At 39.6% G+C, this 15,580-nt stretch overlaps 1 protein-coding gene across 1 annotated transcript; it reads right to left on the reverse strand.

Annotated features, from left to right (window-relative positions):
* Positions 1-243: 243 nt before the first annotated feature.
* On the reverse strand, positions 244-14,792 carry eftud2 (elongation factor Tu GTP binding domain containing 2). Its single transcript, XM_084925351.1, has 28 exons — positions 14,645-14,792; positions 13,878-13,993; positions 13,617-13,779; positions 12,939-13,017; positions 12,711-12,786; positions 12,428-12,493; positions 12,293-12,328; positions 12,043-12,133; positions 11,833-11,915; positions 11,546-11,712; positions 11,075-11,199; positions 10,407-10,470; positions 10,226-10,316; positions 9,947-10,082; positions 9,559-9,686; positions 9,121-9,314; positions 8,926-9,037; positions 8,685-8,825; positions 8,381-8,482; positions 7,928-8,010; positions 7,555-7,641; positions 5,867-5,993; positions 3,814-3,901; positions 3,512-3,630; positions 3,104-3,198; positions 2,836-2,989; positions 718-825; positions 244-617 (listed from the first exon to the last, which is right to left on the reverse strand). The coding sequence occupies exons 2-28, from the start codon at positions 13,980-13,982 to the stop codon at positions 522-524; spliced, it is 2,916 nt and encodes a 971-aa protein (XP_084781477.1). The 5' UTR covers positions 13,983-13,993; positions 14,645-14,792; the 3' UTR covers positions 244-521.
* Between the last annotated feature and the right edge of the window lie 788 nt (positions 14,793-15,580).

Consider the following 15,580-nt stretch of genomic DNA (forward strand, 5'->3'; position numbering starts at 1 on the left):
GCCTGGCTGCCTCAAATCATCCCACAACCTATCAGTCACTGCCCACACTGTGCTCCAGACAGACACGCACCGCTCACTCAAGCCATCAGCAAAAAGTCCAACTAAGCAACATTTTCACCCACAGACAAACACTGAAGATTCCCATCCAGGTGTTTCAAATCCAATACACCCATACGTCGACTTTGAGATGTAAAATTATGTTAAAAGATTGCAGCACTAGAAAGAACCAGACATCTCAACCTCTGAATTACAAACTTTTATTCAGACATACGCCAGATCGAACACCAAATGTCTCTTTTTCCTCTACAAAAACAATGACAGTTTGTACATATAAAAAATAAAAATACAAGAGATTGATGAAGCAACAAACTTCTGCGATGTTTGACAACTACAGCTGCTCTGCAATGGGTAAGGTGTAGCAACATTATACCCCACAACTTCTAAAACAAGCAGGATTTGCTGTTCATTGAGCAGCAGAGGTCTTGGTGGTGTTGCTGGAGTTTGCAGTGAATGCTGCGATCTCACATGGGATAGTTGAGCACCACGTCTTGTTTGGCCAGCTCCAACAACATAGGGTCGTCGAAGAACTTGCTGATGCTCACATCCTCGCTCAGGCCCTTCGGAGAACCCAAAAAAAAATTTAGATATCATAAAGAAAATAAGACAATTTACAAGCACATTTACAAGTATCGATGAACAAGTGGTCAAAAGGCTCACTTTGCGTCTTCGGGTCTTGATCATGAACTCTCTGGCTAGATGGGGGGCAGGCTGAGGCTCGAGAGGCCTGATCACAATGCTCTTATCTAGAGGGTCACCGGGCACAATCTGAAAGACAAACACGATCGTCATGGTGAAAAATAAAGAGAGAAAGAGCAAAAGGCAGCTGTGACTGGTCAACATGGGAATTCTTCCCCTTTTTACTCAACCGTGCACAATCTGTGAAATAATCTGACAACACGAAGCACATCAAACTCAGAGCATTAACAAGCTGAGTGGGCATTTCATTAAATATCTGATTCAGTTGCAAGTCTGTCCCTTTGTTACTGAGTCAGGGGTGCGTCCATCAACATGATGGAAAGCGCAACGTGAAAGTGCTGTCACTCTTTTCGTCTGTGACCGACATGGCATCAGCGTCTTGTTAACAGGTTGAGTCAGAAGAAATTAGTTTGAAGGTTTTTAAACAATTTACTAAATCCACTAACTCACTGGATAACCTTTGAAAGTTTTTAGTGAGATGTGATACAGTTCCTAAATCCAGGAGGAAGAGGAAAGCTTGAATCTAAAGTAAGTAGTGTGAGGCAAGTAACTAAGACTTTCTCAGCCTCGAGGAGAGATTAAAAATAGAGGAAAAGGGGGAAAATATCATCAATAGCATGGCTGAAGCCTAATCAACAGATGGATGGGAGCCTCGAACAAGAATAAGTCAGCAGCACACTGATAGCATGCCAATACTGGCACTACATGATCAAACTAATGAGGGAGGCACAATGTAGCCTCTTGAGTTAAATGTGGCAAACAGCATAGCTCACTGTGCTATATTCTTATTATATGGGACAGCTGAATCTATATGTGCTGGCAGGACTAGTCAGCAGTGAACATTCATAGTGTTGATTGTATCGGTTACAGACAGAGAGGCTGCCTTTTGAAGAGTAATTTAAGGATAGGTGGTCATGGTGATTGGTACTTCATCTTGGAAGTCTGCTGGGGGGGAAAAATCCTTGTTTTTTGAGGGAGGGTTTCTCCAAACAATCTACAACTGAGCTAGGTGGAAATAATTCATCACACTGGTTCACATAATTGCAAAATATCAAAATATTTCTGCTGCAGTTTTAAAAATGAAAATAAAATCAGGAATCTTCCCAGGGGAAATCTGAGTTTGTAACTGCCCTAAAACATGAAGGGTAATTTATATTCTCAGGGAAAAAAACTACACACAATACTTTGGAACCTAACAAGTTGACTGAAATAAGTTACGAGGGAGGAAAAAAAACCCTGTGTGCATTTGTCATCAGTGGGTTTCATTTATTTTTCATGTCCCAAAGGATCAGTGTACCTATAATACATCTTTTTACAGTATTTCAACAAGCTTATGAATAAATAATTCATGCCTAGCTTCTTGTCACACTTTCATTTTCACCTCAAGAGGATAAAACAAAACTTAGGGAGTATAAAAAATACTTAATATTTCCATCCAGGATAATCCTTTTTTCTTTCAGATTAATTTCAGAGCAGCAAAGTATTAATCTACACTAAGTAGAGTTAATTTTCCCTGACACAGCTCTGCAGAGTGCAGACACAAACACATGTCAGACATGTGCAGAAAGATACCCGGACAGCCACGTTATACTTAAAACGTAATGACTCAACACTCCCCTCTACTCCACATCAAAAGCGTTTTAACCAGAGTGGCAGACATGTGCACGACGTGGGTCACTCTGCTGCACAAGCTGCCATAATTTTATGTGGTGTCAGAGTTTGTGCGCGCAAGTAAGTGCATGGGTTTCAGCAGACGAACCAAAAATCACGCTGTCATTTAGTGAATATTCACTATGAAATTCACAAATTAACCGTATGTTTGGGGTGGGTTTTTTTTTTTTGTCTGTTTTGATAAAATCTTATTCCGCTCCTCAGATGCAAGCAGGTGAGGGTTGGCCATTATTTCATTCTCAATGAATCTAAGCTTTTTCTTTACTTGTATTAAAGTACAGCGCATACCAAACTCCATGTGTAAGTCTGACACCTCTGGACGTCTCCAAAGCTCCTTGAATGTCTGCGTTTTCTTAGCATTTCCAACAAACATCAGCTGGAAAGCAAGTTAATGTCTTTAAATCTTACCTGCCAGTGGTGGAACACAGACAGAGCAAAGGCCTGACCCTGTGTGTGTGTGCGAAGGTCTGTCTCAAAGCCGAACGAGTCGATGGCTGGGATGAAAGCCTTAATTGTGTAGAGAGGAGAGCCTGGAATTGGTGCATCCTGGGTGACGTGACCCCTGATCAATGACAAACACGACACCAATAATTAAAAAGCAGAAGGAATTTGTATTTACTAATATTTGCACTGCTTTGCACTAAACCCTACATCGATATAAAGAAAACAGACAAACCTCCTTCGAGCCAGCACTGTGTAAACTGCAGACACACAATCAGCTGGAGCCTGAACCTCTACAAAGTAATATGGCTCCATCAACCTCGGAGTGGCCTGAGACATAAGGGACAGTATACATTAAAGCAAGGACAAAAGCCTGGAGAAAAAAAAAAAATATGGCAATGGCATGTACAGCTGACTGACAGATTTATGAAAACAGCAGCATACAAGCCAAAGAAGATGAGGAAAGAAGCCAACATCATGAAAGAGAAATGTTATCACACTGCAATTAAAAAGACCGCACATCAGCAAAGATCCATACTCTAATCAAGGTAATGGAACATTAAAGAAAGTGCGGGTGAAAGGAAAAACTGGAGAAGCTGATGGCAGATGAGAAGAATGGGGATCGGGGGAAGAATGAGCTCACCATGAGGAAAGCAGAGTACACCACTCTCCTTGCTGTTGGGATGACCTGACCTCCTCCTCTGTGGAGAGGCTCCTGAGCTATGACCGCGTCCAGGATCTTGAACTTGACATTTCTGATGGCTGAAGGCAGCAAAACACACGGTTATGGTTAAATAACACTGACGAGGAAAGGCACATTTTGACAGTGTAGTTTCTACAAGGTTAGGAGGAAATTCCAGCACCAGATGCAATCCAAACAAAACAAAGATTTTCTCCATAGAAGCAGCGTGTTTCAGTGGTGCGGGGATCAAAGAGAGAACTTACGTTCATCACACAGAGGTCCTTCCCTGGTGCCCCACTGGAAGCCCTGCACAATGCTGTCTTTGACTGAACCAAGCAGTGCTTTGTCCACCTGTAGGTGAAACACAAGTTGATGGAGGATTGGCTAAAACCTTGACAGTTCAATATCCTTGTATGATTTGACGGGTAGAAACTAAGCACAGCTAGCCAAGAGTGGATGTTCTAAACTTTTGTTTCTTTGAAATGTATTTTTTCGATCTTATATAATAAAAATTAAAATGAATCATCGATAACTAAACTACTGTCACAAATTTCATATAACGGCATAGTTTAAGGCAGGGATCTCAAACTCCAGTCCTCGAGGGCCGGTGTCCTGAAAGTTTTCTATGTGTCCCTGTTGCAACACACCTGAATAAAATTAGTAGGTCATTACCTACTAATTTATTCAGAGAGAACAAAACTTGACTGCATGCTGAAGTGGCAACCCCAAACCCTACTCAAGTAAATTTAAGTAAATGTAAGTGTTTGGAAAAATGTACTTCCAAAAGTTCTTTTATTGCACCGTGTTCATTCACTCATGAGCTGCTGTAACATGAATCAAATGGCTGAATTGCCACCTCAGCAGGCAGTCAAGTTCTATAGAGTCTTGCTAATAACCTGCTAATTGTATTCAGGTGAGTTGCAACAGGGACACATGGAAAAGTTTTCAGGACAGCGGCCCTCGAGAACTGGAGTTTGAGACCCCTGGTTTAAGAGCTCTGCCAACAAGTTCTGATTGGTTCAGTTTGTCGGTCTCTAAGCTACTCAAAAAACTGTGCTCATTTGCATGATTTTTTTTGTTTTTAAACCACATGTGGACCTTGGACCAGTTTAGAAGTGATTGAAATTCCCGATTGGAATCGAGCAAAAACGAGACCATATGTCTCATATACACAAATGTTAATTTGAAAAGTGAAAAAATAGTGTCATCACCTTGAAGTATCACAAACTAATTCAGATCCAGATGTTCATCTGAATCCACACGTGTGTGTGTGTGTGTGTGTGTGTGTGTGTAGGGCTGTTCGATATAACGATATATATCGGATGACGATATAAAAACGTCTATTGTTTCATTTTACGCTATCGTTTGTTTCGTGGTGTCGCAAAATAAACTGTTTACGGCAATATTTTGTCATTGTTCTGATGGTCACTGTAGTGGCTATATTAATTTCTTAAAGTTCTCTATTTCTCTTATATTTAATATAACCACACTACAGACAGACAAGCGCCTGTTTTTATGCGTTGTCGTTAGCAACAACGACGGTAAAACCATCGCGCGTCTGCTTGTTTATGTTCCACATAAACCTTTCACAATAAAGCTCAAGATCCTGTTGAGACTTTTCAAAATAAACTGAATCACGTGAAAGAGCAGATTATTTACGGATGAGAAGTAAAAAAGAGCCGCCAGGTGCTAAAAAATAGACCTTAGACTCAAACGTTAGAACAGGCTTTTCCCCGCAGCACGCCGTTACTCACAAAGAAAACGGCGGCCGTTACAACTTATGTCTAAAAATGTATAGTTTCATGCATCGGTTAAAACACTCGACTCCAGCTACACGACGCGCAGCTGGAAACACTTCACGCAAGTTGAGCTGCCCGAGATTCACAGAATTTACAGAAAATGTTACATTTTTGTGATTTATATCGTTATCGGGAAGATAGAATTCTTATATCGGGATATGATTTTGGTCATATCGCACAGCCCTAGGTGGGGGTATTTTGAAGTATGCTCCTCTGGGTTTCTTGTTAATGCATGAATTTCGGCAAGACTGAAAAAAGTCAAACTGCCAAATACTCACAGGGCTTCAGCTTTTCAAATGACAAATTCTTTTGCATAAAAACAATTTGAATTTTGTGCTTTTAAAAGCCCCATTTTCTGTTATGTTTTTGGATGCTTTTTTAAACTGTCAAAGAGTTTTATTTTGTTTTGAAGAGTCTGTGCTCAAGTAGGAAAAAGCGTCTAGCATTAAATCTTTGCATAGACAAACAGGTGCACACACTGTTGTGACTGAGCTGCATGGCTGAATTAAAACCTCACCTCAGAAGGCAGTGTGTCGTCTACAAGAATGTTTGGTCCTGTAGTGTCTGGTCCGAAGGCCCAAATAGATCTGGCAGCCAGCAAATCCCAGTCGTACTTGGTCTGGAAAAACTCTCCCAGCTTCTTCCTGTCATGAGAAAAGAACAGAGCCCAGTTGAAAAGAGGGCTGCACCACTGTGCCACTGTGTAACATTAAAGATATTGGCTTGCTGGGGGGTAAAGGGGTTAATGGAAGAGGAAGAGTATCCCATGCTGGCTCTGCTGGGTACCAATGAGCTCAGACATGTACTGACTGGAAGCCTCTCTCGAGCACCATACACACTCATGCATGTAATCATGTCAGAGAGAGGAGGAAATTCATCCATGCTTTTAGTGAATGATTCAATTACTGTAAGTGACTTGATCAATATAGCATAGAGGATTTTTTTTTTTTTAAATGAAGACATACATTCATAATGCACAGAAGTTTGTTCTTCATATTGCCTTAATATTAAAATACAGAAAGTTGTTTATATACACTTTAAATAGATATATTGGTGACAGTAGCTGCTTTTGTATTTCACATTTCCTACACCCAATAGTCCTGAATACCAGTAATACATTTTAAAGAAAAATAAACATAAGAGGCAATTAAGATGTGACTAAAATATAGACTTTCATTGACCGTTGAGATTTATTTATTTTTTTGTTAATACAGTGTCCCTTCATTTGTGCAAGCGCTAGAAAAATCGACAAACCAATAGAACCAACTGTAAAATGTTTGTCCAAATTTTAAATGCATGGATTATTTTTAATACCTTAATGTAAAATACCAGCATTGATTGTATAAAGTCTGGCACAAAAAAAGCAGAGTTCTCTCTCTTGAGATGCTTTTCCTGGCCTTGTGCTTTTAGTTTTGGCTTCAGTAATCTAAATAAATAGATAAATAAATGAAAAATCATACTCAGCCATATTAAGGTGACTGAGTTAGTCATCTAAGAACACGTGCATGTCTTTTGCCTTAAAAAGCTGCTCCAATGTGTTTTTCTGCATCCTTTCTTGTACTGTGAAATGCTGTTCAATCAGTTTTGCAGAATTTAACTGAATGTGAGCAGAAACTATAGTTCTATAACTTAAAAACACATCTTGCTACTTCTTGCTGCAGTCAAAAAATCTGTAGCTATCGGTGACCCAGTTCCTCTGGATGCCATGCATTCCGCTAACATAACACTGCCTTCACTGCGTTTGATAGATAATGTGGTATTGTTTGGATCATGAACCCTTTCTTTCCTTCCTTTTTCATTCTATGTGCCCACCATTCTGGCATGAGTTCATTTTACTTTCATTTATAAATAAACAAAAAACCAAACCATTAATCAACTGGGCATTTCTTTCCTTTTTAGGTCTTTTCTGGAAAATCTAAAATTGTTTCTGTTTCTTGAGTGTTGCCAGCAGTTTCCATGTTGTAAACTATTTAGATTTGTGAAGTGCCGCTTGACTGTAGACTTTTACAATAGGATAAATGAAAATAAAATATTGGTCAGGATGGCGCTGAAATATTGAGCATTTTATAACCCTGGTATCATATTAGAAGGAAAAGGAAGAAATCAACACGTCTAAAATAAAAAAGTAAATTACATCGTTTTAGTTCATTGAAAGTTCATTCTATCTTCTATACGTGTGAGGATAAGAGTAATGTCTTCACCTACCTGTTCCAAGATATCTGCACTACTTCATTCTCGATGTCCTCGGCCAGCCCCTTCTCCAAGGGCTCAGCAATCATGGTGATCTTATTCCTGTCAATCATATCATACATCTATCAATCACTAATTATGGGTTGGAGAGACACTCAGCTCAAGGGAAAGACTGACTGAAACACTCTGAACAGTGCACATATTTAACTTCTCAACATCAAACACTACAAACTGCAAAACAGCATGCATTAGATTTGAAACTTTAAAACTTAAAAAGAAAATTATTTTAGAGCCGGGTGCTCTGAATTATATTAATAATCTATCCCAGACTGCCCTCATGCTGTTGTTTGTTTGGATAAGATCTAAAAATATTACCCTCGACACGTACTTTTTATTAGGCGTCTCAGCAAAGCACTTCAGGGACGATGTCTCCACAACTGTTTCACAGAAAGTCACAACAGGGTCGGCAACCTGAGGGGGGACGAGGAGCGAAATTACAAATAGAAAGCAATGATTTTACTCGTGTGTACTGTCTTTAAGTAATATTTCATTTTTCTACCAAAAAAGTAAATAAAAACCACAAAAAAAAAAAAACTTCTTCAAAAACTTCAAAGCACATCTGGGTTGGCAGTGGAGAGGATAACACACCGTTTCCTCCCCTTTAACAGACTAACATTCCAGCTACAGCCTAATAACTTTCAGGGAAATTGCAGCAAAAACTAAACCTCATCATTTAAATTTTCTTACTAATTCTCGTGGTCCCTAAAGTTGTCATTACGAGACGTGAAATAAATGCCACAAGTTGAACATCATTAGTAAAGCAATGCGGAGGAAAAATTACTTTAATGTCGATTTCAGAGTACATCTTCCTCAAGTCGTGCATGACGCAGTCCAAATAAAGCTCTCCTGTCCCCAGGATGACATGCTCTCCAGACTCCTCCACCTGAAAGACAAACACACCAGTCAATTCATTTAACTGTTGTTTAGATTACAGTCTGGAGCAGCGACACTTCCAATGTTTGTCCTTTCAAAGGTAAAACTACACTGAAATCTTTTAAAACATACTGACTTTAAAATAACAGGCTCAGGCTGTTATTTAAAAAAAAGAAAAGAAGAAAATTATTGAAATATGTGTGATGTCATACCTTTGTGGTGAGAGAAGGATAGCTCTTGTTGACCTTCCTCAGTCCGTCGAGCATTTTGGGCAGCTCTGATGGATTCACTGGCTCCACTGCGATCTTGATGACTGATGCTGTGTTAAACTTCAACGGCCTAAAAATCTGAGCCTAAAAGGCAGAGTTAAAAAAAAAAAACATGAGAATCTGGATTTGACTCTTTTTTTATTTTTTTTAAAACGTTGGACAGATTTTTCTGCCGATCTCCCACCTCTTCGTTCCCTCTGGGCTCTGTGATTGTGGCGGTCTTGACGATCGGCTGGTCACAGCCCTCAATGAGAACCCAGTTGCCGGCGGGCACTCGATTCACTTCAATCTGATACCTAAAATAGTGGGATGAACTGAAATTTTAATAACCAATCCCTGATTTGCGACAAAACAAAGAATTCAAGCTTTAAAAGTATACCTGGCCACAGAAATCCAGAGACGCCCCACAGTGCAGACCTGAGAGTCCTCCTCATCTTCAAGTGTGTAGTTCTCTCCCAAGACCTTGACGGGCTGACCTGCCTGAATGGTCCCGCTCAGCACCCGACCGAAAGCATGGAACTGAACGCCATCCTCTGTACTGTACATCTTAGTGGTGTGGCACATCAGAGGACCCTGAGGACGACAGACATGAGAACATAAGAGGAATGATGAAGAAGTGGAAAGTTTTAACCACTGGAACATAACTTTTAGTAAAGGTATCAATTAACAATTTGTGTTTTTCGAGCAATTCAAGGAGCCCTTTGACTTTTTTTGCATCAGACCTGAAAGAATTCCACTGGAAGGAGACTGCCACCTTTAGTAATTAACTGCTGCATCATCTCAGCACACAACAAACCTGACCTTCCATTAAACTTACATCAGGATCACACTCTGCCATGACTTCCCCCAAGTCTGAGTCAAGACCTCCGGTGTAGGTGTGCTCGATCTTGTTCCTAGCACCCTCTTGTGGTGAAGGAATGTGTTGCACGCACATGTCTACAAAGCCTGCAAGAAAAGCGCCAAGATTTCAATATTTGATGTACTGAAGATATGAGACTCAGATTTTCTAAAGAATGACCATTAATCTACAGATTACAGCTACAAAATACAGACAAGCTAATAGTCTATAGTATTATTACTACTTTATTGATTACGCAGCCAAGCATACAAGCCTGTATAGTATTTTAAGTTTCAAAAAAAGAAAGGAAGAAATAATAATAATAATATATATATAAACAAAACAAAATGAATAAATCGGGCAATACCAGTGAACTCTCCAAAGAAGCGATTACAGACGAGCCTCAGCAGGGGTCTAATGTTCAGCTTCAGCTCCTCCTTAGTCAGGTGGATACCAAGCTCATCCAAAACTCGAGGGAGAGACGTGTCCACATCCCCAACCACCTAGGCACAAAGAGGATTTAGGTAAGGATTACACATAGAGCTTTGAGAGTTCATCCCACCCTTCCTGCAGCCAGAATGTACCGAGCTACCTGGTTGTGCATATGTTAAAAAAATAAATAAATAAGACGTTAAATGCATCGAACCTGTGAGAGGATCTTGTAGAGAGGCTCCAGAACAAATTCCACAAAGCTGCGCTGGGAGTTACTACTGGGAGCTTTTTTCGTGAACTTGCGACTGAATTAGGAAGAGGAGAAAACTGCTGTAGTAGTAATAATAGTAATGATGTATTAAGAGCGTAGTTGCGTATCCACATTAGCTACTCACGTTTTGGGGTTGAAATAAATATCTCCCCAGAGCCTCTTGGCAAACTCATTATAGTTGATGTCACCTACAAACAGAGAGAGAAAGGGTAAGAGGATACTGTGCAGTGTATGAAATAAAGTCATGGCTTTTTGTAGGGCTGGTCACATGAAACTCAAAGCTTTGAAGCCCCCCAGACTGAACTAAGATTCTTCAGTTCTGACATTTGTTTTTCAGGCTTCCTGAACCATTTTAAAAATCAAAATCATGTGTGTTAAGATTATTTTTCAAGACATAAAAATATCAAAACGATATATTATACATCAGCTTTCAGTAAAAGCCATAAGCACTTGTTAGATTTACAACGTAAAAGCCCCCTAACTTCAGAGTATTTTGTAATCTTATGGTTTTAGCTTATCGAATGTACTTTAGAAACCAGAAATTATTTAATTCATCAACCATGCTATGTAAACAAAAAATAAACACATAAAAACTGAAATAGATAAACTGTATAAGGATGCCATGTTTCTTATGCATTTACATGTTTTAAATTAATTAAATTGGGTCAAAATAGCAGAAATAAACAAGGTTCATTATTCAGACAAAGCTTTATGGTTAAAAACAGCAATATATTAATACTGCTGTAGTGAAGCACTGATTTCACTACTTTATAAGCCCAAAAGTCATCTCACCATAGGTATCTGAGTAGATCTTTGCAAAGGACCCCAGGGTGAAACAGATGCTGTACTGAGAGCTGGCAAAGCAGACATTTCCAAGGAGAGGAGACACCACCAAGTTCTCATCTGTAGAATATGTGCTGAGAGGGAAGAGAAATAGCCAATCAGCAACCAGTGTCACTGGGTGGTCAGTTCCAGATTAATGTGGCTTTCCTTTAAAAGAAATTCTTGCTGCGACCATGTTTACCGCCTGACAAAATAAAGAATCCTGCTATTGTCAGCAGCGCAGTGCTAGCAAGCTTCACACTACCTCATACCACCAAGATATCATATTAGAAAATATTTAAACGTAGTAACTTAACATACACCAAGACAATAATATTTATTATTAACAAATATTTTTATGGTAATTTCCTTTGGGGAAAAAAAGGGGAAATATCACATAAAACGCTTCAGACACTGTTAGCGAGGGGTTCCCAGTATTACCTCAGCAAACCATTGACCTCATCTACAATGTGGCGAAGTTTATAATAAGCATCTGTGGGCGGCAGTTTGAGCTCCAGAATGAGACGATCAACCTTGTTGATGCAGATGGTGATTGCCATTCGCTCCTGAACTGCATGCTTGATGAGACGCTCTGTGTTCAGCATCACCTGGGAAGAGATTCACAAATATCTGTGAGATCTATGGGCAGCTGAAGACCACACGTATAATGACATAAAAAGATATAGATAGTGTTGGTTTGGGAGAACCACAAATAGGAGTTGACTCACTCCTTCTGCTGCATCTATGAAGAGGACAACGCCATCTGAGAGGCGGATGCTAGATGTGACCTCGTCAGAGAAATTCACGTGGCCTATGGGAGGACAAGCACAAAAGTAGACTTGTTAGTTTTTATGTTTTTTGTCAGCAACTTTTAGATCATTCTATAAAACCTCAAAATATGCATCTAACAACTAAAGGATCCAATGTGAATACAATACCTGGTGTATCCATTATATTGAAAAGGTAGGATTTTCCTCTGGAGTCAGGCAGGACCATTGTGACAGGGGTACTTTTGATGCCAACTCCTCTCTATAAAAACATGGATCAGGCAAAAGCAAGAGAAACATCAATACAGTCTTCTAAAGAAGATATTCAGGCTAAATAGACTCTGGATACTTATAAATATTGATAGAATTATTTAGTAATGAATGCTATGTAGCATTACAGCAGTTAAACCAAGCCACTCACCTCTTGTTCGGTAAAGAGGATGTCTGTGTACCGGAGCTGAAAAAGTAAAACAGATCATGTTGGTCTCAGCTGTCATATACAGAATTTATGTATAACAGACTGCAAACATTTTGAATTATTGTACACAACACTCACATCCACATCATCTCTCTTCCTGATTTCTGGGTGTGTCTGCTCAATCAGGCAATCCACAAAACAGGTCTGAATGGAATAAACACATTCATTAGATTCCCGTGAGCCACAGATGGCTCTAAAGTGCAGCCATGTTATTAGCATATGCTCCAAAATGTTCCAAATCTGTTCAATTTTTCATCTTAGGAACACATGTTCGCTTGGCTACATGCTGGAGGAGGACCACGACTGGAAGAGGATATTTAAAGAAGCCTGAGCCCGGAGCAGGAATAAGGCAGACTCTAACCTTGCCGTGGTGAAGGTGACCGCAGAGGGTGACGTTACGAATCAGCTCTGGCCCGTCCATCAGATCTGCAAGAAATCTGGCGAGGGAGAAGAGGGTTAATGCTGCTTGCTAAAGACACACTGTAAATGCATGTAGATGGACTAATGTGTAAAGAATATTACACGAGATCAGTCTGTGAAACGCTGAATTGCATTTTCAGATGCAACGAAACACTTGAAAATTTCTTACTCCATATCGTAAACTGTGGCAGGCAACTCCTGTTCCATCAGGGTGAACTGCTTGTTCTTCACAGGCTTGATGATTGGCTCTGGAAGGAGTAAAAAGACAATATTGTGTACAGGATTATGAAAAGAAGCATTTTTAAGACTGCACTCCTTGACTATGTTTACAGTACAGCAAAATTCAGTCTACTGTTAAAATGTATCTGAAAATACATAGAGTGAATCTGTGGGTTTTCAAAACATTTACATTTTTCTTTAATTTTGCCCAGTGTACTATTGCGCCTGTTTTCATCCATCTATGTTCTTCCACTTATGCTGCTTCCTAACAAACCCAAATTCACTGTTAAGTTCAGCTCGACCAAGATGACAAGACCTTCGGGGTTTCTCGTTAGTGACTACACATGTAAGCATGATTGGTCCTCATAAAGTTAAAGCCATGAGCATCTGTTACTTGACAGAAGTCTAAGCATTTTCCTATCATTTTTGTACCTTTTTTTTTTTTTAATTCTTGACTAAATTAAAACCCATTTTTAAAATAATGGCGACTTTACATTTATAATAATGTTAATTTTTGCTGGTAATTTTCTGTTGAGAGAAGGCAAAAACCTATTTTCTGTATGTAGAAACCTTGGATTTTGGTCAACGAGGTTTTTTTTCATCTTTACATCAATTTAAGCAGCCCTACCTGTAAGTGGTTGTGTATCTTCCTCCTGTACAATAGTTTCCACTTCAGGCCCATAGACCTCCTCTGCTGTAGGATAGTACTTCTTGTCCTCATGCAGGACCACCTCCATGCCAGGGACATCATCATCAGCATCTGCTGGCTCATCCTCGTCATCTTCATCACCCTGCAAATTGTAAATACCACAAACTCATGTATACACTGCAAACACGAACTTCGGTACTACCTGGTAATTACTGCTGGTTTCCTGAGTGTTAAGCATACCTCGTCGACGTCTCTGTCCTCTGCATCCAGGTCATCATCATCGTCGTCAGAGTCCAGCTCTGGACCGATGTAGTTCCCAAACTCGTCATACAAATCAGCCTCCATATCGCAGAGAACTAAATGAGGGGTTGATATATCAATGAGCAACTGAATTTGGTGGCAAAGTTAATTTAATAAATACGATCCACTGTAGCATACAAAACGCATAACGTTTCAGCAGAAAAATATATAGGAGGGGGAAAAAAGACGAGATATTTAAAATGTGTAACGTATCTTATTGCTGTTTAAATTAGCCAAAACGTAACGTGTCACCGAGTCATCAATAACACATCAGTAACTTCTTCACTTTAATGCTTCACTAGAAAATGAAATTTACTTTTAATATAAGTTAGCTTTGGCTTGTTTGTTGCCTGCCAGTGGCAGTTAACATTCATGAGAAAGTATATGCCACTGTAAGTCACCGCTAAAGCGAATGCTAACGCTAACCGCTGCATAGCATGCAGGGACGTAGTTCAGTTACTTTTATCAAGTTCACTCGAGTTTTCTGTCCACAGATAATCAGCACAGAAAATGCATCTTGACTAAGACGTTTCCGTTTGACATAAGCAGCTCTTCTATTACTGCACTAGCGATCCTAAGACGACCGTGCTAGCCGGCTAACAAGCACAAAAATGAATGGCTTGAAAGCGACGTTTGACTTACGTTGTTGTTGTTCAGAGATTTTAGTTAAAGATAACTCAGTGCTGCATGCTGCTAAATACACGTACCTGTATCCTGTAGGAATAACTTAATTATCGATTTCGAGCAAACTGAGAGTTGTGTTTATAAGCAGAGGAGAAAATATTATTCAAAGAGCGCCATGCGCACCAGACGCTTCCGGTTTTCTTCTTCAGCTGTTTAATATGAAGGCGGTTAACAATGGATGTTGAAGCTCACTACTGCCCCCATTTGGGCTACAAAGCCACTACTGCACACGTTTGCAAAACGAAGGGTTCATTGCTACATCGCTTCACCATCCACAAATGACACTTGCTGCAAAATAAAACGTGTGTACTCAGAGCATTTATGTAATGATTTGTTTTTATTTTTTTATATCTTCACTGACGTCCGTGTGCAATTGTTGCCCTCAGGTGGTCCTCATATGTAACTACAACTTCCTCTATTTTTAGAGTTATTTTGATAACTGCTTTTAGAATATATTAGCCGAAAGACTCGGAAAATGTAAACGTTACCGTGTTGTAGACATAAATCTTAATCGGTGACCTGAATGAAGACCTTAACAACATCGCGTATGTAGTTACACCCTTTAGCCACAAGGGGGAACTAGACACGCATGAATACGCTCGTGAGGAGATAAAGGAGATGAAAGTAAAGACATATTGTAATCTTTTTATACACTAAAAGTCAGGCATGCCTTCTAATAAAGAATGAAAATACTTTAACAAACATTAAAGTATAAGACGTCATTGTGGGAAAAAAAAAATCATTGGTTTATTGGGTTTTAATGTGGCTTTCAGGTGTCATTTCAAGCCCGTTTTTAATTGCAGTCTCTTTCAAATGTGTGAGTTTGTGATGGGAGTTAAAGCAGTCTAAAAATTTTCAGACGAGGGATATCCTAGCAGTTGTCAGCGTTGCAACAGAAAATGTGACACTATGTCCCGCCTTTATGAACGATATCGGGGGAGCTCACTAATGCTCGTGGA

The sequence above is a fragment of the Perissodus microlepis genome, chromosome 4 (assembly GCF_051167445.1).
Source record: "Perissodus microlepis isolate ML-2025 ecotype Zambia chromosome 4, ASM5116744v1, whole genome shotgun sequence".
NCBI classification, from domain to species: domain Eukaryota; kingdom Metazoa; phylum Chordata; class Actinopteri; order Cichliformes; family Cichlidae; genus Perissodus; species Perissodus microlepis.